We start from the raw sequence: 26,318 nt of genomic DNA, 5'->3' as shown, positions 1-26,318 counted from the left end.
CTTCCAGTTGTAACAACCAAAAATGTCTCCAGCCATTGTCCAATGTCCCCTAAGGGGTAAAATTGTCCCTCCCCATTGAGAACTATGGGGTTAAAAGATCCCCCTGGGGTCCATATTGGAGCTAGACTGGAGAGGGAGAGACCAGAGCTGGGAGGTCAGGGAGGAGGTGGGGTGATGGTCCAGGCAAGAGAAAGTATGTTTGAGCTGCGCAGACAAGAGGAACGTGGATTTCAGATAAAGTTGGTCAAGATAACATTTCCATCACAATAAGGTTTCTTCTTCTTTTTTTTTTTTTTTTTTTTTGGTGGCTTGCAGGTATGGGGATCTGAACCCTTGACCTTGGTGCTATAAACAGGCTCTAACCAACTGAGCTAACCGGCCAGGCTCATATTTCTTCCTATTGTACTTCTACAGCTGCACCCACTTCCTTTGCAACCCACCTTTTTCATAACTCCTGGCCACCATTAATCTGTTCTGTGTCTATAATTTTGTTGTATCAAGAATATCGAAAGGGTTGGTTCCTTCTGAGGACTGTGAGGGAAATCTATTCTAGGCCTCTCTCCTTGGTTTGTAGATGGCCATCTTCTTCTTGTGTCTTCACGTCATCTTTCCTCTATACTTGCCTGTCTCTGTGTCCAAATTTCTCCTTTTTACAAGGACACCATTCATATTTGATTAGAGCTCACCCTAATGACCTCCCTTTAACTTGATTACCTCCGTAAAGACCCCATCTCCAAATAAGATCACATGCTGAGGAACTGGGGGTTAGGACTTCAGCATACATTTTTTGGGGGGGACACATTTCAACCCTTGACAATGTCTGCATTCTACACTGTGTTTTTCACACCTTTGTCTGCCACGCTCTGGGTTCATTTACATGTGATTTCTGGGGCTGATAAGTAGCTTGTAACTGGTTTCTGGAGAGGACATGAATGCACGCATGATCACATCACAAACAGAATCCAAACCAGTTGTTAAATTTTCAAACCTTTAATTCCAAATCAGATCGGAGGGAGGCCAGACCCAGTGATTTCCCCCTCCGCATCCCCCACTTCCCTCAACCCTACCCCGAGGAGCTGCAGATCAATTGTTAAGAAGTCTCTCCAGCGAGTGAATCAGTTCAGACTTGGAAAACGAAGGGGTTCCCCCAACTCCCTCCCAAGACCCTCTGACTTCATCCCCCCACCCCCCATCCTAATTACCCCATCAGGTCCCCACCAGCCTTCCCTAGGGACCGTCGTGGCAAAAACCTCTTCCCATCCCACCCCCAACTGACCCAAATTCAGCCAGGAAAAATATATTTACAGAGGAAAAAGATGAGGGAAAAAAAGGCAGGTTTGTGGAAACAACGTGGGTCCCGGAGCTGGGAGAACAGTTTCACTGGAAGATGGAGCAAATGATTTTGTGAAGAACAATGGAGAAAAAAGAAGGGTTTGGCAGTTGCTTAAGTAAAGCACGCTGGTGGCTCTAGGTGACCTGTTGCACCCGCTTGGGACAGAGTGACCCCCAGGGCCAGGAAGGCATAGTGAGCAGCAGAAAGCAGCCTCCCCCCAGCAGTAGGACCAGGCCGGCCCCCAAGCCACAGCCCAGAGACCAGGAGTATTCGTAGGTCAGGGGTGGGGCCGGGGGAGGCTCAGGGCTGACTCTCTGGAGCAGGGCTTGCACGGAATGCCGGAACACCTCGAGGCTCACGAAAAGCAGCAGGCCTGTGGGGAGACAGGAAATCATGATGCTCAGGGCCCTGGAGACCCCAACATGGGTCTGAGCATCTCCCTCAGTGCACTCCCTTACATGCTAGGAGACCCACCCCAACAGCTTCCCACTCATTCATTCAACACATATTTACTAAACATCTACTACAGCTGCTCCTCCACTTACGATGGAGTTACATCCCAATAAAACCATTGTAAGTTGAAAATATTGTTAAATAGAAAATGCATTTAATACACCTAACCTACCAAAAATCATCGCTAAGCCTGGCCTACCTTAAACGTGCTCAGAACACTTAGATTGGCTTACAGTTGGGCAAAATCATCTAACACAAAGCCTATTTTAAAATAATGTATGGAATATCTCATGTGAGAAGGGGCTTTGGAGAGTCGACTGTAGGAAAAGGGTCTCTGGACCAGTTCCAGTCCCTCCAAAAACCCCTACTGAGCCCTGTTTGGAGCAATCTGACCTACTGAGACAAGCCACTGCAGACTGTGACTGATGGAGCCTGGGGTTTACGATCCCTGCTGCCACGCCTATCACCGCTTCTGAACCCTGGGTAGCAGTAACAGTAGCAGGTAAGCTCATTTCTTTCTTACTAGATATAGGGACTACACACACTCGGTGCTTCCAGAATATTCGGGCCAACCTTTTGATTCCTCCATTTCTGTTGTAGGGGTGGGAGGAATTCCATTCAAACCAAAGGTCACCTCCCCTCTACCTTGTATTCTTTTTGAAGTACCTCTCATGCACCAGTTTATGGCCATTCCACATTGTCCTACTCCTATTTTGGAAAGGGACATCCTCACCAAGTTGCAGGCATCCATATACTTTACTCCAAACCCACCTGAACCTCTTCTATTCTTATGCCACCCAGACTCGCTTCTCTCCTCTAACCCCCTACCCCTGATATAGTTAACCCCAAGGTCTGGGATATCACTATTCCTGTCGCTAAACCACCCCTCCCCCCCACTACAAATACAAGTTAAAAACCTTTCCCTGTTTCCTCACCAAGCCCAATATCCAGTCAGTAAAGAGGGACTCCAGAGACTCAAGCCAGTTATTCAACAACCACTCCAGTCCGGTCTATTAAAAAGAACCAACCCATCTTCCCAAAATCTGTCACCCACTTCTGGCAGCAGAGTAACTGACACCTGCCCAATCCTTAGTCCCTTTGACTCATGTAGGGAAGACCTTTTCTGTTGGATAACTTCCCCTATAATCCTCACCCCTTGGGAGACTATTTACCTGCCCTAAACCACACCTGGCTACTCCTGCACGAATACACTAACACCCACCTACCAAAACCCTATTCCAATCCCTTTCTCCCTCTTAACATTAAGCTGGGGGACTGTGTTCTCTCTCCTGAAAGACTTAAATCAAAACTTCTGCAACCTAAGTGGACAGGCCCACCTCAGGTGCTTCTAACCACCCCAACCACAACAAAATTGTCAGGCATAAGTGCCTGGGTTCATTTTTGCAGGTTAAAGACAGTACCAGACTTCAATTCAAAGTTCTCAGGACATCCTGAGAAGTATCATTCTCAGCTTCTCATGCCCACCTCTATCAGGCTGACACAGATACCTGAAGAACCCGCAGAGGAGTCAGAATCCAGAACCACAGAGGCCTGACTACTGCAGTTAACACACGCCCAAACCGTGAGCTGTCCCTGGCTGATGTCCATGTCAGCTGCAGGGGGTTTCTGTGATCTAATTCTATCTTTCCTTACAAACACACCCAAAGTCCCAGCCTCTGAGGACACACTTACTGCTGCCTACAAGGAGACTTCAGGGACTTCTCACCCACTCAAATAACCTAACAGCTGGACATAGAAGACTAGTCATCCTCGTTATGCTCTTTTCCAATCAAGCACACACTTGAACTTTTTCTAACAATGCCCCATTTAATTCAGCCTGGGTGCTTGCTAACAATACAGCCATGACAGTACACTGTAACTCCTTTGCTGGTTTTGTTCCTCTCAAAAAAGTTGGGGGTATATTCAAGCACTTCCCTGGTGGGGATGGGGACAGACTGGGGCCAATCTCACCCAAGATACCATTCAATATAACCCATGGGGAGTTAAGGCTACTCAAGATATAATGAAAGATCTCCAGAGTACAGGAGAGTCAACAGGACTCAAAAATTTGGTCCAAAAACCATTTAGATTAACATCCATGATCTTAAAGGGAGCCTTATTCACCCAAGTCACCAATTATCGAGAAGTTCTCCTTCCCTGGTGCATACGACAGAACAACACCAGTCCCTACACTATGCCAGTAGGATCGCTGCACACAGCTCAATGTACATATATCGCTGACATTCCTCCATAAAGATTACATAACACCTCAAGAGGACTAACAGTTATAGGGAGCAATGGACACTCGCTAAAATACATAAAAAACTATATATTAACCTCCCGACCTAATCCTCCTGCCCCATATCCACATCTAAATAAATCTAGAAACTCTCACTTTTGCAATGGGCGGCCTCCCATCTGACTCAATGACTTCATTAAACCAAACACCCCATGCCCTACTCTCTTTCGAAATTCCTAATATACTCCACGTTTTCTCGAACAACGAGGATCTTTGCTTACACAGGTTATCAATTCCACAACCCCACAACCTAGTGGCCTCCCATGCATCTCAGGGGTTTCATATCCTTGGCACAGAGTTTCCTTCATGGCAGGCACTATAATAGCCCAAACTGCACCACAAGATCCCCATGCCTCCCAGGAAACAGATCCCCAATATTTCATCTCAGCAAATATCGGTGCCTACTTGCCACCAGCACCGGGAGTTTCCTGGATTTGTGGACATCAGGGATAACCTCACTTACCTCCCAACTGGGTGGGCACATGCTCACTGGGCTACATCACCTCTGACGTCACTGTAGCTCAGGATAATACAAGCCTCCCCTTTCCCATGAGGGCTTGAAGCAAACTCCATAAAAGAGTCGCTCCCTTACTGCCCTTAGGTTATTTTTCCAGCAGGACTAGCAGGAGGCTCCAGGGCCATCACGGGTGGCATGTCAACTGGGCTACAGCACAGACTGTCCAAACAGATAGCTGATATATTATAAACAACTGGGGAAACCCTAAAAATCCTACAACAACAGCTAGACTCACTGGCCGAGGTGGTCCTACAGAATAGGAGGGCCTTAGACCTACTTCCTGCTGCAGAGGGTGGCACATGCTTATACCTTAAAGAAAGCTGTTGTTTCTACATTAACCACTCTGGCAAACTCCAAGAAAACATCCAAAATATTCTTGAAAAAGCTACAAACCTAAAAACTCCACCAATTGGATGATCTAAGAGCTCATGGCTATTACCCATCTTGCTCCCCATCTTAATTCCCTTTGTGATAATCTTCCTTCTCCTGTCCATAGGACCTATACTTCTACAGCAATTCTCCTGGTTCCTCCACATGCCCACCCAGACAATGACTCATGAGCAGGTAACTGAGATTCTACTGATGAGAGATATCCATTATCATCTCTTCCAGCCTCAAGGATTGTGACAAGGAAAACCCCCAGATCATTAGCCCCTCGTCGCCCCTTTTGTCAGCACGAAGAAGTTATAGAAAATGGACCGTCATCCATATATCCTGTCTAGGGGTCTCCCTAATAATAACTCACATCCTTTTTCTTTTTTTTAACCAAACACAAAAGGGAGGAATGTGAGACCTCATGGCCAGCTTAAGGCAATTGGGCTGGGCTGGAAGGAATGCTTCAGAAGCCTGACTGACCAGATGTTATTGGACCACAAGGGCTGTGTCACCTTGCATAACACTGATTTTGAAATTGCCCATTACTCTGCCACAACCCTCAAAGTCTTATACACCTCCTGCTTTCCTTTGTTCGGGGGAGCTCATCTCACTCGGTCTCCCCTCCACGCTGGTGGAATATAGCTTCTCGGCTGAAATAGCACCTGGCTGGTGTCTCTCTCCCTTGTCTCTGTCTTGCCGAACCTTGTAGTGCAAGTGAAAAACAGAACGGTTGTGTGGGTACTCAAAGCACAGTTTCTACTGAATGCATATCGCTTTCACACCATCATAAAGTTGAAAAACAGCAGCCTAAGTTGGGGACTGTCTCTATATCGCAGACACCATTTTGGAAGCCGGAGACAAAGAAGGAACAAGACACAAGTTCATCGAGACAGAAAGTAGCGCGGTGGTTGCCAAGGGCCAGAGGGAAGAGAAGAACAGGGAGCAGGTGTGTAACAGGGATAGAACTTCAGATGGGGGAAGATGGAAAGTTCTGGAGATGGATGGTGGTGTTGGTTGCATGCCAATGGGAACATAATTAATGCCACAGAACTATACACTTAAAAATGGTTACAATGGTAAATTTTACATTAGGTGTATTTTCCCGCATTTTTTAAAGAAAGCAAACACAGGAATCAAGAAACACAAAATTCAAATTAAGACTCGATGAAGGCTTTTTTTTTTTTTTTTTTTTTGGTGGCTGGCCGAGTTGGGGACACAATCCCTTGACCTTGGTGTTATCAACACTGTGCTCTAACCAACTGAGCTAACCTGCCAGCCCCTATGAACACATTTTTTTTGTTTGTTTGTTTTGTTTTTGTCTTTTTCGTGACCGGCACTCAGCCAGTGAGTGCACCGGTCATTCCTATATAGGATCCGAACCCGCAGCAGGCAGGAGCGTCGCCGCGCTCCCAGCGCCGCACTCTCCCGAGTGCACCACGGGCTCGGCCCTGAACACTTTTTTTGAAGACTGATGAAAAGAAAGGCCGTCAGGTCAGGCTGGAATGCAATTTGGTTTTTGAAAACAATAGCAAAAGAGAAGAAAAGTAAGAAACAAGACAAAGACACTGTCCTCATGAAGCTTGTATTCCACTTGGAGGAGGCACATGGTAAACAAATAAACCAAGGCTTGCAAAACTCAGACGCTTGCAGGGGACCATGAGGAAATACAAATACATGAATCAGGCCATGCTGGCAACAAGGACAGAGAGAAGCCACAGCTGAGCTTCAGTCGACCACAGCCCTTCAGAAATGGGGACCTCACTTGGAGATCTTCCGATTTTTCAAGAATAGCTGGAATTGTTTAAATCATTATTACCTTTATGGAAATTCACTCAACCTTTAAATGTCGGCTCACAGGCATCCTTATCCACTGCCTGCTGAACAGCACATGTACTGGCCATGCTGGATGCAATTTCTGAAGTAAACAAATGAGGAGACAAGATAATTTCAGAGGGTGATATACATTGGAAAGAAACTAAAATCAAGGAGAGTGACACTCAGGGATGGGAACTTTAGATGGTTTCATCAGGAAAAGCCATTTGAGCTGAGACCTGAAGGATGAAAAAAAAAAAGCCAGCCATACACAAAACTAAGCAATGGCTGTTCCAAGAAGAAGGAAGAGCTGATGCAAGGGCCCTGTGGTAAGATAGTGTGTTTGAGGAAAAGAAAGTCAATGTGGATGGAGCAGAATTGGGATGAGGGAAAAAGATAGTAAATGGAATTGCAAAGGTGGGTGGAAATCAGTTCTTGCAGACCACCTGATGACCGTCTGTGAGTCACAGATCCTAGCTACCTCTCCATTTAGATGCTGGAGTCTGGCTTCAACCTCAATCCCTAACCCTTCTTCCTCCCTGTACCCCATTCTCCTGTGGCTTTTAATCAGGGGCCTGAAGAATACAGCCTGGAGTCTTGTGTGTTGTGGTTCAATAGCCACTTTGTGATCTCTTCTTTGCTCCATGCAGCCCAGAATTATGGAACTGGAGGTGGAAAAGCATCTAGACAAGGAACAGACACCATTCAGTCCCTTCATTTCTTTGCGAGTTCATGCATTCTTCCTTTTATTCCAAAGATCTTAATTGAGCTCTTATTATAAAATATATGCAATATATAAATGAGACTAAAAAAGTACCTGTCCTGGAATTTCATCCAAGAAGGGAAGATGAATAATAATCGGGTAAATACAACACTGTGCGTTGACTTATGTCTGCCCAAAAGTTCATGTGTTGGGGTCCTGACCCCCAATGCCTTGGAATCTGACCATATTTGGAGACAGTGGCTTTCAAGAGATAATTAAGTTAAAGTGAAGTCATTAGAGTGGACCCCAATTTAATACAACTGGCCTTTGTAAGAAGAGGAAATTTGGACAGAGGTACAAAAGCAAGACCATGTGAGGACAGACATCTGGAGGCCAAGAAGAGAGGCCTCAGAAGAGGCCAACACTGCGGACATCTTGGTCTCAGACTTCCAGCCTCCAGAACTGTGAGAAGATAAATTTCCACTGTTTAAGCCACCTAGTCTGTGGTACTTTGTGATGGCAGCCCCACTAAATGAATCCAAACATAACTATATAATTTCAGGTAGTGACCAATTGTACAAAGAAAAATAATGGAGGGTAAGGGCCCAGCCAGTAATGAGGCTACATTAGACAGAGTGGTCAGCGATGGTCTCTCTGAAGTGGTGATACTGGATCAGAGACTTAAATAATACGAGGAAACGAGAGATATGAAGAGCTGGTGAAAGAATACTCCAGGGTGAGGAGACAGCAGTGCACGAGGCTCTGAGGAAGAAACGAGCTTGAAGTGTCAGGAACAGCAAAGAGGCTGATGGGACCAGAGCAGAGAGAGAAAGTGGTAAGAGATGAAGTCACACAGTGGCCAGGAGCCAGGCCACATAAGGCTTTGGGGCCATGTTATTCTAGTAGAAGAAATTTGTTGGTGTCTTTTGATCTGGGGAGGAACCATGATCTGATTTATGGTTTTAAAATATCACTCTGGCTGTTTTGTGGAGAATTGACTTGAGAAGGGTAAGAGGAGAAGCCCAAGAATGGTTAGGAGGCCACAGAAATTATCTCAGGAAAATATGGTGGTGGCTTGGGTTAGGGTGGTGGTGAAAATGGAGGGAAGTGCTTGTGTTCAAAATATATTCTGGAGATGGTGCCAATAGAATTCACTGATGGAATGGATATGAGGCATAAAGACAGCAGAAGAACCAAGCATGACTTCTAGATTTTTGGTTTAAGCCAGGAGTCAGCAAACTATGGCCTATGGGCCACATAGTAAGTATTTACGGCTTTCTGGGCTGTACAGTCTCTGTCACAACCACTTGATTCTATAGTGCAAAATCAGCCAAAGACAATACATTAATAAATGGAGTGGTTGTAGTCCAATATAACTTTATTTATGGACATTGAATTTTGAATTTCATGTAATTTTGACATGCACGAAATAGTATTCTTTTGATTTTTCTTCCTCAACCATTTAGCTCATGAGCTGAACAAAAACAAGTGGCAGGCAGAATTTGGTCCATGAGCCATAGTTTACTGACCCCTGGTCTTGACACATTAGCTTTGTGGCAAGAATCTAACCAAATGCCTTCATATCTCATCTTTTCTACTTAACCTTATGATGTAGGTATTATTATAATCCTCACTTTAAGGTGGGAAAACTGAAGCCTACAGAGTGGAGCTCGGGTCTGAGCCCAGCCAGGTCTACACAATAAACTACTATCTTAGCCACGCCATGATTCCTCCTCCCTGATCCAGCCTGACTTCCTGATATGACCTAAAAAGACACATGTGATCTGGCCCCTGCCTGCTTCTTCAGCCTCCTCTCAAGTTGCTCGTCCCACCCTTTGGCAATATGAAGTGGGACTTCTTTCAGGTCTTTAAATGCCCCAAACTCTTTCAAGCCTCAAGATCTTTACGCTTGGAATAATTTTCTGCTAAGCCCTTCCTGAGCCTGCCCTGCACATACTCATTCTTCACCTCTCTGCTTAAATTACAATTCCCCAGGAAAGCTTTCCCTGATCATTGCCACCTAAGTCTACAACGGGTCTCCCTGTTACACATTTTTCTAATACTGTTCACTTCTCATTTATAGCACCCATCACAGCGGGTAATTAGCAATACATATTGATTTATATGAGAATCGTCTATTTATCTCATTTCTATCTCCCCCACTAGACTATAAATCTACCAGGGCAGCAAATTTGTCTGCCTCATATCTCTAAAACATGGAACACCTGGCATATACACTATGACATATACATAGGAGAGAAGCAATATATCCTAAACACATCCCTTTACCTAGGGAGACCCCAAAAGCCCAACCTGCCCCAGTCCCTGATACTTAACATAACCATAGTAATTACAACATCAAATCCACCCTCACTTTAATTTGGTTATATAATTTGAAACATTTTTGTGACCAAAGCTTTCATAAAACACTTTTATGGTAAATTCCTACCAAGCTATAAATTCCATAATAAGGGATTATCTTGATCTTCATCATTCTATCCCCAGTGGTACCTAGCAGAGCATCTAGCACTTACGAGATATTAAAAAAAAAAAAAAAAACTTGTTAAATAAATGGATGGATGAACAGATGAATAAATAGACGGTCAGAGGTAGGGCAGGAGGAAGAGAAAGAGGATGGAAAAGAAGGAAGGAAAAGAAGTTGGGACTCCAATCCAGATCTTTTTGATTCCCTGTCGATTTCATTGGGCCATCTCTTGCACCAGTATACAGGTCTCTCTCCATGCTGTGGTCACACTGGCTTTCTTTCAGGACCTCAAGCTTACCAAACGCTTTCTAGCTTGGCTACCCATGATTTGACATCTTCAACGTCACCTCCTCCGAGAGGCCCCCTCTAATGCCCTGCAGTTCATAAGTGTTCTCACTACATACTCTCATAGAATGCTACTTTTTCTTCACAGCACTTACTGCAGTTTGTAATTATGGGATTACTTGTATTATTTCTGTGTCACAACTAGATGACGATCTCCATGGTGACAGGCATTTATCTGTCCTGTACACTTGTATAGTATTACATATACACACAGGTAATATTGTAGGTATATATAATATAAATATATGTACATATGTATGTATACCAAAAAATTAAATGAACTAATGAATAAATGAATAAAAGAACAGGGGATGACTGACTTTTCCCTTTTATCTAGGGAGATCTCTAAGGAACCAAAAGAACCGTTAAGAATGCGGTCATTATTATTTTCCATTCATGTGTGCTCTTCAAACACACATCATGTCTCTTTGACCTCATCTCACACCAGGCCTCTACCTCACTCATTAAGCAAGGCTACCATGTATAATTGTGCAAGCTTGTCCTGCTTTATGCTCTGATCTTCATTCTGTTCTTCAAACATGCCAAGTCTTTTAGACCCTTTGTTCATGCTATTTCATCACCACATTACTACCACCACCATCACCAACATTTCCACCACCATAATCACAACCACCATCACCATCATCACCATGACCAGCACTATCACCAATACAAACACGACCATCACCACCGCCACCATAATCTGTTGCCACAATTGTCACCACCATACTTTGAATAATTTCCATTTATCCTTCAATTATCAGCTTAAATATCACTTTCCTGGGGACTTTCTCTGACACGCCCTCACCACCACAGTGTGAACCCTTAATATACTTTATCATTAGTCTCACCGCAATTATAGTTGAATGATTACATGCGTAGTTATTGGTCACAATCTATTTTCACCAGAATCTAGGCTCTAGGAGAGCAAACACAGTGTCTGCCTTATTTAATCTTGTATCTCCAGCTCTTACATTTCCTGGATAAACACACAAAGGATAAAGAAATAAAGCTTATATAATTAATGACTTTCCTATCCACCTTAGAAAACACTTGATCCAGTAAGGAAACCAAGGCCCAGAAAATAAAAGGAATCTCCTTAAGGTCTCACAGTGATTTAGTGCACAGCCTAGGCTAGAACCTAGACCACTTGAGCCCCCGTTAAGCATTCATTCCACTCAGACTACAAAGACCCCACAAGAATATAGTTCCCAAAATGCAACGATGCAGTGCAGTAAAAAGACTTGCTTTTGAATATGAAGACCTAGTTTAAGGACCTACCTCTGCCATCATTGGTTGTGTTACCATAAGTAATTAATCTAACTTTTCTGAACCTCAATTTTCTTATCTGTAAAATGAAGAACAGTAATCTCTATGTAGCAGAGCTGTTGTAAGGATTTGAGCTAGATGCAGAATAAATTAAAGTTTTTATTATTATTCAGGACTATATTTCACAAAATGTAGCACTTACTTTGGACCCTCAACTCCAAGACTGCAACAATCCCTAGGTTTAAATCAAAAAGACTGTTTTGGAGACACTTCAATTCCTGACCAATGACAGGACTTGGAACCCTCTTCCATCTCTGAGCCTAAGACAGCCCTTGGGCTTCCCTGACCTCCCAGTATGCAACAGTGCTTGGGGACTCCAGGTCCAAATCTAAAACACTTTTTGGAGAACCTCCAATTCCCAACCAACAACAGGGCTTAAAACTCTTCCATTTTTGCTACTTCTATAGTTTTGAGCTTTCTCCAATGCCTAGTATGCAACAGTGCATAGAGACCCCACCTCCTGTCATGCAACAGTGCTTGGAGATTGCAAAACAGTGTTTGGAGAGCCTCCAGTCCTAAGCCAACAACAACGGGCTTGGAATTCTCTCATCTTTGAGCCTACTATGGCCCTTGGGAACCACCACCCACCTCCCAACATGCAACAGTGCTTGGAGATCCTCCCAGCATGAAATGTCCTCAGCCTTCAGGCTCTCAACCCTTACCTGAGAGGCCAAAGCAGATGGCTCCCACACGGAGCAGGAACTCTGCACCTTTACTGAGCACCATGATGACACAGAGGCACCCCAAGGCCATGACTGCCAGGCCCAGCACTGCTATCACCGCAGCTGCCAGATTTACCTCTGTGAGGAGGGGAGAGAGAAGAAGCAGAGAACACAGGATATAGAGAGTGGGGAGGGTTGCATTATAGGGACCCAGAACCAGGAAGATGGAAGATTTGGGACTAGAGAAGAATTTTCAAGTGGAAGATTATTGAGTCTAACATTTTACTTATATGAGGGTACTTCTGAAAGTTCATGGAAAGATTCATGGTATCTTAATTTTCTTTTCCACAGACTTTTTGAAGTGCTCTCATACTGGTTTTCTGGGGTTTTTTTTTAATTGGTTATGAATATTCATGGGGTACAAAGCTGATTGTCACCACTTGTGCCCAAGATGTGATGGCCAGATCCATACTGGCAGCATGCCCATTACCACAAATTGTGATTATACCCTGTGTCCCCCACCCAATTATCCCCCCAGTTATCCCCGACCTCCCGCCCCATCCCTGTCTCCCCCACCCCACTTTGTATCCCTCGGTTTGTTCTCTCCCTCTGCAAGTCCAATGCACCACTGTGGTCTTTCTTTCCTTCCTTCTTTCTCTCTTAGCTCCCACTTATGAGTGAGCACATGTGGCATTTTTCCCTCTGTGCTTTGCTTAGTTCAAAAAGATGGAGAATAACAAATAGTGGCGAGGATGTGGAGAGAAGGGAACACGCCTACACTGTTGGTTGGGCTGTAAATTAGTACAACCACTATGGAAAACAGTATGGACATTTCTCAAACAACTACCGATAGATCCTCCATAAGATCCAGCAATCCCACTTCTGGGTATATACCTAAAGGAATGGAAATCATCATGTAGAAGGGATACTTGTGCATCGCAGCTCTGTTCACAACAGCCAAGATATGGAACCAACCTAAATGTCCATCGATGGACAATTGGATAAGGAAATGTGGTATATATGCACCATGGAATACTAGTTTTCCATAAAAAAGAATGAAATTCTCCCGTTCGCAACAACATGGATGAGCTTGGAGAAACTTACGCTGAGTGAAATAAGCCCCATACTGCTGAAGGAACTAAGACTCGGAGAGGGTCAGTTATTTGCCTAAGGTCACAGAATAAAGAGGGTACAGAATCAGGATTAGAAGGAGATGGGAATTGCCAATTGATACTTTTGATCTTGTCATTATTTGTTTACAGGTGAGGAAACTCAGGCAGCTGGGTGTGTGGGAGACAATGAAGAAAGTGGTATGTTATAGTGGAATGACCCAAGTCAGAATTCTCCCTAGGTACTTCCTAGCAGGAAGATTCTGGTAAAGTCTCCGAACCCCTCCCAGCCTCGGTTTCCTCCTCTGGAAAATCAGGATCAAAATCCCTTATCTGGGGCCGGCCTGTGGCTCACTTGGGAGAACATGGTGCTGACAACACCAAGTCAAGGGTTAAGATCCCCTTACCAGTCATCTTTAAAAAAAAAAAATCCCTATCTGACTAGGCTGTTGTGAGGATTAGAAATCACCTATGTAAAGTTCCCAGTGTCATGCTTGGCACATGGCAGGTGTTCCATACATGTGCACCAGGATTATCTCACTATTCCAGAGGTAAGAGAGAAAGGCATGGAGAAGGTAAGGAACCACCATTTATTGAAGACCTTCTGTGTACAGTGTATGTTTTAGCTCCATCACCTCAATAAATCCTTACAAAGACCAGATAAGATTCATGACATGATCACAATTCCTTTACTGGTGGAGACATCGAGGCACTGGGGTGACCGAGAGGCTATGGTTACAGTAGAAAGGGGAAAGTCTCCAGTGTTGCATTGTCCAGCACAGTAGCCACTAGCCATATGTGTCCTTTTAATTTTAAATTAATTTAAATTAAACAAAATTAAAAACTCAGTTTCTCCATCCCACCAGCCACATTGCAGGTGCTCAGTAACCACCTGTGGCCAGTGGCTACCATATGGATCAGAATAAACATAAAACATTCCCATTTTCACAGAACATTTTCTATAGGAGAGCGCTGCTTTAGAGTCAGACTTATCTGAGTTTGGATGATACCTCTGCCACTTTCTGGGAAAAATAAATTTAACCATTTCTGGACTTCCATTTTTCTCACCTGGAAGATAACAATAAAGTCCCTGCCTGCAAAGTTATGGCAAAGACTGGACACTGTATAAATGCAACACTGGCTCTGTGCTTACCATGTGACAGGTTCATGTTTGTGAGATGTTAAAGTGGTATCTACAGAGGGAGGCTGTGATTTGCCCAAAGTTATGCAGCATGTGGCGTAGGCAAAGCTAGGAGAGGGAGCACCAGGCAAAGGAGGGCTCTGGAGAACCACGCCCCTACCATGAATTCTACTGCCACCACTCTCCCAAAACGGGACATCCACAGATTATAGAAGCTGAACCCATCCTGGGATAGAGCAGAAGGCAGAACAATGCTATCCAGATCTCCCCTATCACGGCCAGAATATCTCCCCACTCCTCTACCACTATGGGGTGAAAAGTTCTCACCTTTCTTTGTGGTTCTCTGGAAGATGCATGCATTCTCCCCCGTGGTGAAAAATTTAAAGTAGGTGCAGTTTGCTTCTGTGGGAGCAGGAGAGAGAAAAGGGGAGGTGATGACATGAGGTTCCTTGTGTAAGCTCACAGTTGGACACTTAACATAGCTAACAGGAGCCTAAAAATAGGACCTTAAGATCCTTGATATACGTAGGACAAAAATGACACTCGTAAACATATAAGCCACCTACTATCACACAGCCATCCAGCAGCTGGGATTCCAACCCACAGCTTAGAGGTTCAGATCTGTGGTTTCGAGTGGGCCATTAACCTCTCCGGGCCTCTGATTCTTCCTCTATTAAATGAGATAGTAATCTCTTTTCTGGCTCCTTTGTGTGGGTTTGTTGAGTGTTAAATGGGATTAGAAATGGATAATCACTTTATTCAACAAAGGACCCCAAGAAACAGGTAACAGAAGGCTAAAAGACTCAGAAAGGATTCCTGTCTCAGAAAGGATTCCCATCTAGAATACACAAATAGTTCCTGCAGATTAGCAAGGAGAGAGATAACACAGTTGAAAAACGGGCAAAGGATATGAATAGTAATTGACAGAAGAGGAAGCTGGGGTAACTTGCAAGTGCATGAAGAGATGCTTCACCTCACCAGGGATCAGAGAAATGCAACTTACATCAGCAGGGAGGTACCACTTCTGATCAATTAGATGGGCAAATATTAAAAGAGTAATATCAAGTGCTGGAGGATAAGAGGAAACAGCTGGAAGTATAAACTGGTACTAGTCTTTTTGGAAAGCTCCCTGACATACTTTATGAAATGAAGTGCCTTTTGGCCCTATTATCCAACAATTTTACTTCTAGGTATATATCCAGAAAAAACACACCCCCACACCCCCACACACACAGGAACATAGATATGGGTGTTCACTGCAGCATTGTTTACAAATAGCACGGAGTCGGAATCAACCTAGGTGTCCGTCTCTAGAAAAACAGACAAGTAAATGTGACAGATGCTCCCTATGGAAATCTCTGCAGCACATGGTAGCCAAGCACCAGAATAGCATAAAGCAAGATAGAGAGATCAAGATACACGGTGTTGAATTAAATAATTAAATAAATAAATAAATTCAAAAAGTCGAAACCTATAGCATGATATAATTTGTGCAAAACACATATGTATATAAACTAACAATATATTTTTTCCAAGTCAAAATACATATCCGTGAGCGTATACCAAACACATTAAAGAGATGAGTTAGGAAGAAATTTTTTAAAAAAGAAGAAGAAGAATGTAAAACAAAGCACAGGAAGGATCTTGCAAAGGCTAATAACGGTCTTGTGACATAAACTGAGGAGTATGATTCACTCAACTTTGTGTAGTTGAGGTCCAAAACTTTAAACTTTTTTTTTTTAAGGCATTTTCTAAACTGAATTTTAGAGCCATTACATCCTTTTGAATTCACCTAGTCTAACCTACTCTCTTATTCTACAGATGGGGAAACTGAGGGACAGAAAGGGAGAAGAGAGGTACAGAATAATAGAGGTAAAGGAAATAGGAAAGGGGCCAGGCAGTCTGGAGAAGCAGAAAAGGAACTTTCTAAATAGAAGAAAAATGTGAAGGAACAAGAGATAAACCGGGGAGTCAGGTGAAGTGGTGTGGAACTAGGGAAGGAGAAGGGAGTGAGGTCAGGTCAGGAGTAGTGGCAGGTGCGAGTTCTTACCCTAAGCAGCAAGAGGTAAAGAATGCTCAATGTCACAGGGAAGAGGGTGAGGATGTTCTTCGTAACAGTCGGTGGGAGAAACATGGTCGACATCCATGAGGGAACTGTGAAGTCCCTTCTGGAACAGTCTGGAGTGTCTAGCATCCCATTTTAGCTACTTAAAATTTAGAACATCCTGCCTCTTGACTCCCAATGGATATAGCATATACCATTTGGAAAAACACAGGGTGTGGGTCATTCCCCTCGCAGCCAAGGGGGTATGGGATGTCTTCTATGGGCAGTGGGAAGTGTGGGATATTTCTCTGAGATAATGAGGATTATGTATGAGTCATCCTCTGAGGGGCTGGGATTGCGGGATGATGGCTAAGGCCCTGTAAGGTGGTTGAAGACCTTTTGAACAATACAGAGAGCAGCAAGGGATGTGAGGGACCCCATCTTATGCAGTGAGGTGGGATGGGACATCCCTTTTGGTGCAAGGACCTTTGGAACATTTTTATGGACTAATGAGATGCGATATAGTGTAGGTGTTAGGAACCGAGCAAAGTATGTTTCAAATCTCATATAAACTGCCTGGATGCACAGATTGACCCACTAAAATTTCCTGCTCATTTTTGTCTTCTGTAGAATGGGGGTTATAATAGCTACTTACGGGGTGGGTATGACGATTAAGGAGTTCATGCATGTGAAGTCCTTAGAACAGAGCCTAAGTACCACATAAGCATCTAATATTTTTATTACTGGAGCATCCCATCTTGCTATCAAAGGCTTGGGACATCCTATGGATGTAAGATAGAACATCTGGAGAAGTGAAGAACGAAGGAAACCCCATCTGGAGCCCAGAGGAATAGGAGATATACTATGAGGGGCACTGAGATTACAGGACGTCCTTTGGAGAGTAAGAGTGTCAGAGATCTTGTATGGGTGATCAAACAAATGCGCTCGAGTCCTGAATGGACTCTGAGGGGTGTTAGATATTTTCCTTGAGTCAGAAGAGGTAGAGTGAGATCATATCCCGGTCCCAAGGAGTAGAGAATGTCCCAGTGGTATAAGTAGAGGGCATGGCATGTCCTGCCAGAGAGTGAGACATATGGGATAGCTCTCTGGCACAGCCAGGGGTGAAAGAACCACTCTGTGAGAAAGCGAGGAGTGTGAGTTGCCTGAAGAGAAAATGAGAAGGGTTGGAATGTCCAATCTGGGCATTCAGAGGTGAGGACAGAAAATGAAGAACATCTCCCGGGATGTATGAGGTGCTCCCTGGGACGCTGGGAGGTGTCTGTTGAGAGCTCTGTTTGGTGGAACCAGTAGGTGGGAAACACGCATAGACTCTACTTTGGGGTGGGCATCAAAGCGGTCTGTCTCCTTAGAGCTCACCGGATGGGAGTACAGACTGTCTCCAGGTCGGGAAGAGCAAACTGCCACCAGCAACCCAGACTGTCTCTCTAGGGGCACAGGTTATCTGTGGGCACAAGCACAGAGGGCACAGGCTGTCTCAGGGGTGCAAGTGTTTCTGGAGGATGCAAGCTTTCTGGGGAGGGCGCAGGCTGTTTAAGGGCACTAAACGCATCTGGAACCACGGACAGGGTCTGGGGACAGACTGTGTGTGGAGACACAAAGTTTCTCTAGGAACACAGGCTCTCTCTGGGAGTACAGACTGGCCTGGGGACCCAGTAATGCCTAGAAACATTGGCTGTGTTGGGGGCAGGAGCTTTGGGGGTCATAGGATGATCTGGAGGCACAGGCTGGTCTTACGGGTACAAGATGGTTTAGGGGTACATGCTGGTGTAAAGATACAGGCTGGTCTGGGAGTACATGCTGGTGTGGGGGCAGAGGCTGCTCTGAGGAACAGACTCCCCTTAGGGGCATAGACTCCCTCCGGGAGCACAGGCTGGTCTTGGGGTACATGCTGTAGCTGGAAGACAAGCTCTAAGGCACAGGTTCTCAGGAAGTGAGCCAGTTAGACACAGGCTATGGCTGGGATGCTCTTTGTCTCTCCCACTCTATCTATCTCTTTCTGGAAGCACAAGCTGACCAGGGCACAGGTTCTTTCTGGGGTGCAATCTCTCCCCTTGGGGTTCAGAGTCTCTCTGGGGACACAGGCTGTGTCTGGGGCCTCCCCTCCTGCCTGTGGGACACTAGACTCAGGGCGGCAGCCTCTCACCTCCGGGCAGCTCCGCGGGGCCGCAGGTCTCTCTGCCCGCCGGCACGTCGGCCTGCCACAGTCTCTTGGTGCACACCTTCCACAGCCCCATGTGGGCAGCGTCGCACACGGCACTGCCGTTGGCCTTGTAGGTGTTGAGTTCCACCCAGAACTCGGTGCCCACGGACAGCACTGACAGCGTGGCGCCCACGGTGGCCACCAGCAGCGCCAGCTTGATCTTCCCCTGACGCTCCGGCGTCAGCCCGGACCGCTGCTGCCCGCGAGCCCTCCGCAGGCCCACGGCCGCCCGCCGCCGGTCCTCCTCTTGCATGAAGAAGTTGGACCACATCATCATCCTTATGGCCGGTGGGGTCCGGGGCAGGTGCAAAGGAGGCAGGGCTGAGGAGGGGTCTTGAAGAGCGAGCGGGAGGCCGAGTGGGGAGCCGTCTGGGGTCGTAAAGCGGGTGAGGGGCTCAGTGTTCACTAGATTCTTTGAGATCCGAGTCCGCCCTGAAACCTGGCCTCTGGGGCTGAGCAGAGAAACAACGAGATCCCCAGGCTGGGAAAGCCCCCGAGGTTCAGAGAGCCACAAGAACGCAGCAAAGCACGTCGCACCCAGAGGGAAAGCGAGATCGCCCCGCGGCTCCGAGACAGGACCTGCATGCGCGCGCGGGGCGCCTGAGGGCGCCAGAGGAAGGAAAACCGCGTCCCCGAGGAAGCTCGGAGGGGCTGCTCCGGGGTCTCCACCGGGAAGAGTCACGAAGGGAACACTGCGTTCCCGGAGGAAAGGGACCTGAGCACCCACGAGGGCTCCGAGGTCGGGGTTCCCAGGAAGGGGAGCGGACACCCCCTGTGCGCGTAAGAGGAGATGTGGCCGGGGTTCCGCAGGGCTCAGAGTTTGAGAAGAGTGTATCCTCTGGGGTTCAGAAAAGGAAAAACCGTGTCCCCAGGGGAGCGCAGAAGACGAGGCCGGAACTCTGTGTGAGTCTCGAGAGAGGCCGTGGGATTGCCCAGCATTCGTAGGAGCTGAACAGTCCCGGCTGGGGTTCAGAGGAGAAGGACTGGACACCCGCAGGAATTCGGGGGGGAAAGATGGAGGTCTCCCCAGCCACTCAGAGAAAAGATCGGGGAAGGTCTGTACGGAGGCTGAGAAAGAGGATCGGCGGCTGGGAGGCAGCGGAGTCCAGACACGGAGGCTCCGGAGGGAGACCGGGGTCTCCACCGGGGCCCAGGCCCAGGGGCTGTGGTCCGCACGGAAGCTCAGAGATGGGGACACAGCACCCTCGGGGTCCTAAGGACGGCTGGAGCCCGGCAGGGACCCCGAGTCTCTTTGGGATCACTCCGCCCTCCCGTCCCCGGGCTCCCAGGGCCTGCCCAGCCGGGACCGCTCCAGGCTCAGCTCCAGGCCCGGCTCCACCACCCCCCCCCGGGCCGCCCACCCCGTCTCCCGGGTCGGGCCCCGCTCGCTCTCCTGCCTCGGCCGCCGGCCCCAGCTCAGCGAAGCGTCCCACCCGTCCGGCTCTGCAGCCGACGCCCGCTCCGCCCGCCGGCCCCGGCCGCTCCGCGCTCTCCCGGCCTCGGCCCCCTCCGCCCACCCCCGCACCCTCCGGGGCTATTTCGGGCTCGACCCGTAAATAATACCTGCACCTGTCGCCCAGCGCCTGTTGCCATGGGGACCCCGGGTATTTTAAGGGGACGAGGGGGGAGGAGGGAGGCTGCCCCGGGGGGAGGGGCTGGGGGCCGGGTCTTGAAGGGGCTGGAGCCTGGAGGGACTTTCATTTCCTTAAGGAGCTCGAGTGGGGGCTGAGTCCGAGCTCCAGAAATTCCGGAGTGGCGGGAGAGGGGGCAGGGCACCGAACCTGGACTTCTGGTCCGCAGTAGGCCGGGCTGGGAACCTGACTTGCTGGATTGTCGAGGGAGAGGGGGCTGGGAGGCAGAACCCCTGGGTCTGAGGGAGGTAAGAGTCGGGGCCTGGAGTCTTGGGTCCCTGAAGGAGGAGAAGCTTCGGGACCTGAACTGATGCATATTAGGGGAAGGGGGCCTGGGGACCCAGAATCTTGGATCTGAGGGAACAGGGACCTAGGAGTCGGGTCTCCCGGGTCTTGAAGAAGGAGGGGGCTGGGGTTTTGGTGTCTGAGGGAGGAGGGGGCCGAGGACTCAAGCTTCTGCGTCTGAGGCGGAAGTTAGCAGAGAGCCTGGACTCAAAGGTCCTGAAAGAGGAGGGGCCTGGGTCTGAGGTAGGAGGACCTGGGGGCCTGGACTCTTGAGTCTGAAGGAGGAGGATCTGGGGACCTGGACTCCTGGGTCTGAGGGAGGAGGTGCCCAGAGACTTAAGTTTCTGGGTTGGAGAGAGGAGAGGACTGGAGGTCTGGAATGCTGGAAGAGGGGTTTGGGGGACCAAACTCTTGGGCCTGGGACAGGACAATACTGGGGCCGCATCACTGAGTCTTTATGGATGGAAGGGCTGATTACTTGGTTGGGGTTTTCAGCTCCCCAGGACGTAGAAAGGGCAGGCCTCATGGAGGGGCCAGGTGTCCAGGCACTGGAACCAAAGTAGCAGTCCTCTTCATCGAGTTTATTAGACAGGGCACCCCTGGGGGACCTTCCATGCAGTTTCAGCTCCCCCAGGGGCAGTGACGAGTGACAGCCGTGTGGCATGGCAGCAGGGCCTGATCTTCAACCCCTCACCCCCTTGCTCAGCCCTTCTGTGGACCGCCCAGGTGGGACCCACCTTTCACCAACTCCTTCTTCACCCAAGGTTGGCTGCTCCAGGCAGGCCTGGTACCCGACCTGACCAGGGATCAGGATCACCCTGGCCTTCTCTGTCCACCCCTGCTCTGGCCTCTTCTGCTGGGCCCGCATTGCCCTGGGATGTGATTGTCTGTGTCCAGCTGTCACACAAGACGGGGGCAGGGGCCAGGTACAGAAGGGATTTATCTTGCATCCTGAGCACTACCCAGTACAAGGCCAGGTACACAGGTGGCTTTTTAAAATGTGCATTAGGACTGGCCGGTTAGTGCAGTTGGTTAGAGCTTGGTGCTGATAACCGCCAAGATCATGGGTTCAGATCTCCATACCGACCAGCCACCAAAAAAGAGGGGGAAAAAAGTGCATGAGGTGACTTGAATGAATGAATGAATGAATCAATGAATGACCTGATGAAGTGAGATGATGACACAGACATTCTCTCCCAAGCTAAGGAAGGTGCCTGCTGCATTTATTCAATGTCTGCCTGCCCATCAGAGCACACCTCCCTCTATATTCTAATTGTGCCACCTGTTTCCCCAGCAAGGGCAGAGACAGAGGCAGATGCAACTCTGAGATTGCAAGGCCCAGCACTTGGAAGTCCTCAGGAAATACTTCTGAGGACTGAATGAATTTTCATGTCTGAAAATGAAGCAAACCTGCTCCTTCCCTTCACCTCACTGGATCTTCCCAGGTCTTAAGAAGATCCAGAGGGGGAATACCAGAAAATACCTGGTGCTGGCAACAGCAAGATAGCTGGGCAGTGCAGGCCAGGCAAGGAGATCCACCAGAGCCACATCTTACAGCCTCACCTCTTCCCTGCCCTCTGAATTCATCTTCCCCTCCTGGCCCTGGGTGTCCCCATCTTTCTCAATCCTGCCTGCTATAACAGCTCTCTAATTTCATGGTGTATTTTTCTGTCTTCCATTTTCCTGTCTGCATGTCTCCCCTTCCTTTCTGGGTCATTTGCTGATGGAAAAAAATTTTTTTTTTGCCTGGATTCCCTTTCCCTTAGTCTACCCCAACCCCCACATGTTCTCTCTCCCTTCCACTCCAGCAGGGCTTCCATCCCCCACCCATGCACTGAAATGATCTCTTAATACCATCAATCACGTCCATTGTATCAAACGTAATGGTTGCTCTACTCTCTGGATCTTTCTCCAATTCTCAGCAGCATTCAGCACAGCTGGCCATCTCCTTCTCTTCTGTGCTTTTACCCTCCGTGACTCTCCTGCTTTCTGCCTACCTCACGGTCACTCCTCTCTGCTCCCTTTGCTATATCCTTCTCCCCCCCACCAATGTAGATGACCCCAAGGCTCTGGCCAGGATCACTTCTCTGTTCACATTCACCACCTAGGTCACCTCATCCAGTCCTATGGCTTTAAATACTTCCTATATGCTGATGTTTTAAAAGAATATCTTTCCAGCCATGACCTCTCTCCCAACCTCCAGTCTCATGTATCCAACTGGCTACTTGATACCCCGACTTGGATTTCTCCAACTTGACATATCCAAAAGAGAACGCTTGGTTTCTCTTATCCAAATCCTGTTTCCTTACCTCGGTTTCCCCTTCCCTGGCAATACACAGCAGCACCCACCCAAGATGTACAAGCCTAATTCAGAGAATTCCCCTCTTCCCCTTGTCTTGGTTTCTCATCGCCCCCTCCCCCGCATGACATCCAATACGCCACCCCTGTAGGCTCTGCCTCCAAAATTACATGCCCGATTTTCCATTTTCCTCCATCACCACTGACTCCACCTTGGTCAGGGCCACCGTCAGCCTCAACTGGATGAGGACTACAGCCCCCTAATTCCTTGCTTCCACTTTTGACTCCTGACATCTGTTCTTAGCACAACAATGTGATTGTTATTGTTTTGCTTAAATAAAAATATAAGCATGGCATGCCTGTGCTCAAAACACTCCAACGGCCTCCCATCAGACCTAAATAAAATTCAAATTTCTTCCCAGGGCTACAAGGCCCTACATGATTGGCACCCACTCTGTGTGTCTGACTTCATCCCCAGTTTGCCCCACCTACTTTACGCTGCCCACCCCACAAGCCTTCTCAAAAACCTGTTACTCCTCAGGGCTTTTGTGCTGCCTTTGAAGGCCAAAATGCTTGTCTCCCAGATTTTCTCAGCTCCCTTTCCTTTTCACAATCCATGTCTCAGTTCAAATGTTACCTCTGCAGTGAGGTTTTCTCGAAGTACCTTATCTAAAGTTCCCCTTCTCTGTCATTCTATTACCACATTCTTCTTCATTTTTAAAGCACTTTTTGGGCACTGAAATAGTCTTATTGTTTGTCCCTCCTGTGCGTTCCAAGAGAGTGGGATCTTATCCGTTTGTTCATCACCACATTCCTTGAGTCTACACTGTGTTTAGAACAGGTCAGCACTTAAAAATATTTCTCGAATACTGAAAAACAAACAGAAAACCCCAACAAATCATAGAGGATCATTCCTCTATGCTATACTTTCTTCTAAGTATCCACATTTCTTTCTGTGCATATCTCTGAATCTTTCTCTGTGGTGACTTCTCTATCTCTGAGGGGGTTTTTGTGTGGGTAGCTCTGAGACTTCTCTCCTTTGATTTGTGCATCTTTTTGTCAGTCTCTCCCTCCTGCCCCTTTTTCTCTCCTCTCTGGATCACCTTCCTGTGTCTTTGACTTTCTCTCTATGTCTCTGTGACTCACCTAGCTTTGGTCTCTTCTGCCCTGCCCCCACCTCCCCTCTTCCTCCTCCTCACCCTCCATCTCTTTCTTGCTGTTTGGTCTTCCAACTGTAGAATCCACTATGCCCTCTCCAGTTCTGTTCCCCTCCTCCACTGAAGAAACCCCCATCACCACATTTGTCTTTTTTAACTCCACCTCTCCCTGTGTCTCTTCTCTCCATTTATCATTCTCCCCACACTAAGCTCTTTTCTGTCTCAATAACTTGTATTGCTTTCCCTACATTTTCCAGCATCTCTGCCTGAAACTGCCCACACAGAATTCCTCCCAGGTCCCCTGACCTCCAGTCTTTCCCCCTTTCTAAGCTTTCTACACAGCCCCTAGAGGGAAATTCCTAACACCTAGATCTGATCCCATCCTCAGTTCCACCCTTCTGATGCCCCACGATCTCAAGATAAAGGCTTTCGAAGCCCCTAGCAGCATGACATTATTGCTATCCACTTCCTCCGCTGCACTCTGCGTCTGTCTGCACCAGACTGGGAGCCCCTTGAGGATCAAAATCATCCCTACACTCCTAGCATGACCCAGCATCACATGGGAGACCTCAGCAATTTGTTGAGCAAATGAAGGGAAACCATCCCTTCTGCCTTCTCAATGACCTTCAAATCCATTCCCTCCTCTCCACCTCCACAACCCTTACCCAACTCAACTGTCATCCTCTCTCACTGCCCTTGGAACAAAGCCCAAACTCCTCAGCCTGAAACTCAGGCACCTTTAGACTCTGGCTTGTAGCTACTTCTCCAGCCGCACCTCCCACTCTCACCTTGACTTCAGCATCCAGAGCTAAGCACTGTCCCCAGTACCTCAAGCTGTTCCACTTCCCCAGGTTTTTGCCCAAGTTGTTCTTTTGCCTGGAACATCTCCTTCATCACTTGGCAGACACTTACTCATCCTTTTAAAACCTGGACTGGCATCATGTTCTACAGGAAGTTTCCGCTGCAAACTGCCCTCTCCTGGTCACCCCGTCCTCTGTGTTCCAGGGTGCCCATTGTGGTCCCTGTTACAGCACCGATTGCTCTGCCTGGATTGCAGTTTTTGACTATGTGCTCCTTGAAAATAAGGTTGGGTAGGGCCTCTTTTACCTCTGAGGATCTGCATCCTAACACACCGCCTAGTACATTAGCAGACGCTCAAAAATGCCAATGAATGTCACTTGATGAATGGCTGAATTAATGAATGAGTGAAACATGAATCTCTAAGTCCCAGTGCTTCTCCTGTCTGTGCTTCAGTATTTGTGTAATTATGTGCTTCATCACAAGAGAATGTGAGTTTCAAGGGCCAGTGTCTGTGTTTGATGCTATATTTCAGCATGTCTCTGCCTCTTACTCTTGTCTCCCAGTTCCTGTCTTCCCTTCTTGCACCTTTCACGTTACACTCCATTTAAAGCCATTCCATGGCCACTGTCCCCCCTTAGAAGAAAATACAAACTGATCTAACATGTAAGTCTCTTCACAATTTGTCCCTCTGTACTCTCCAGCCTCATCCTGTTCCATCAGCACCTAGCTTACTACACTTCAGTGCACTCTGGAGGCGCCTTCCTGCCCCAGGGCCTTTGCATATGCTGTTTTCTGTCTGGGACACTTCGTCCCAGCTTCACCTGGCTCTCTTTGTGATCCTTAGTGTCAGCTGAAATAGCTCTTGCTCTTATACTGGGTTAAGCACCCCCCTATCATGGAGCATTTCTCAGCATTTCAGATTTCTCCTACCACCTAATTGTAATGTATTGTGTATGTTCTTGATTCTTTGATTAATCTCTGTCTCATGCACAAGATGTGAACTCTGTGACAATGTCAGGGACCCTGTTTTCTTCCCTTCTGTGTACTCAGCATTCAGCACAATATCTAGCACTTAAGCACAAGAATAAATTGCTGGTAATGAATGAATGTGTCCCTTTTTATGTCTGAATTTATGTCCCCTTCCCCAGTGCCTTCTTATGTACCACCACTGGCACACAGCAGGTGCTTAAAAAAACCCTTGTGGAGGGCCGGCTCGTGGCTCACTTGGGAGAGTGTGGTGCTGATAACACCAAGGCCCCGGGTTTGGATCCCTATATAGGGATGGCCGGTTCGCTCATTTCGGAGAGCCTGGTGCTGA

At 47.4% G+C, this 26,318-nt stretch overlaps 1 protein-coding gene across 2 annotated transcripts; it reads right to left on the bottom strand.

The window, feature by feature from the left end:
* Window positions 1–1,245: 1,245 nt before the first annotated feature.
* CACNG6 (calcium voltage-gated channel auxiliary subunit gamma 6) lies at window positions 1,246–20,017 on the bottom strand. 2 transcript variants are annotated; one of them, XM_063091359.1, is made up of 4 exons: window positions 18,772–20,017; window positions 14,891–14,965; window positions 12,314–12,451; window positions 1,246–1,706 (listed from the first exon to the last, which is right to left on the bottom strand). In XM_063091359.1, exons 1-4 carry the CDS (start codon window positions 19,103–19,105, stop codon window positions 1,468–1,470), a joined length of 786 nt encoding a protein of 261 aa, XP_062947429.1. In that variant the 5' UTR covers window positions 19,106–20,017; the 3' UTR covers window positions 1,246–1,467. The 2 variants fall into 2 exon arrangements, with proteins under 2 accessions (XP_062947429.1, XP_062947430.1); XM_063091360.1 differs by lacking the exon at window positions 14,891–14,965.
* Window positions 20,018–26,318: the final 6,301 nt, after the last annotated feature.

Source organism: Cynocephalus volans, chromosome 3 (assembly GCF_027409185.1).
Source record: "Cynocephalus volans isolate mCynVol1 chromosome 3, mCynVol1.pri, whole genome shotgun sequence".
Taxonomy (NCBI): Eukaryota; Metazoa; Chordata; class Mammalia; order Dermoptera; family Cynocephalidae; genus Cynocephalus; species Cynocephalus volans.
This window is presented reverse-complemented; position numbering and strand designations above follow the sequence as displayed.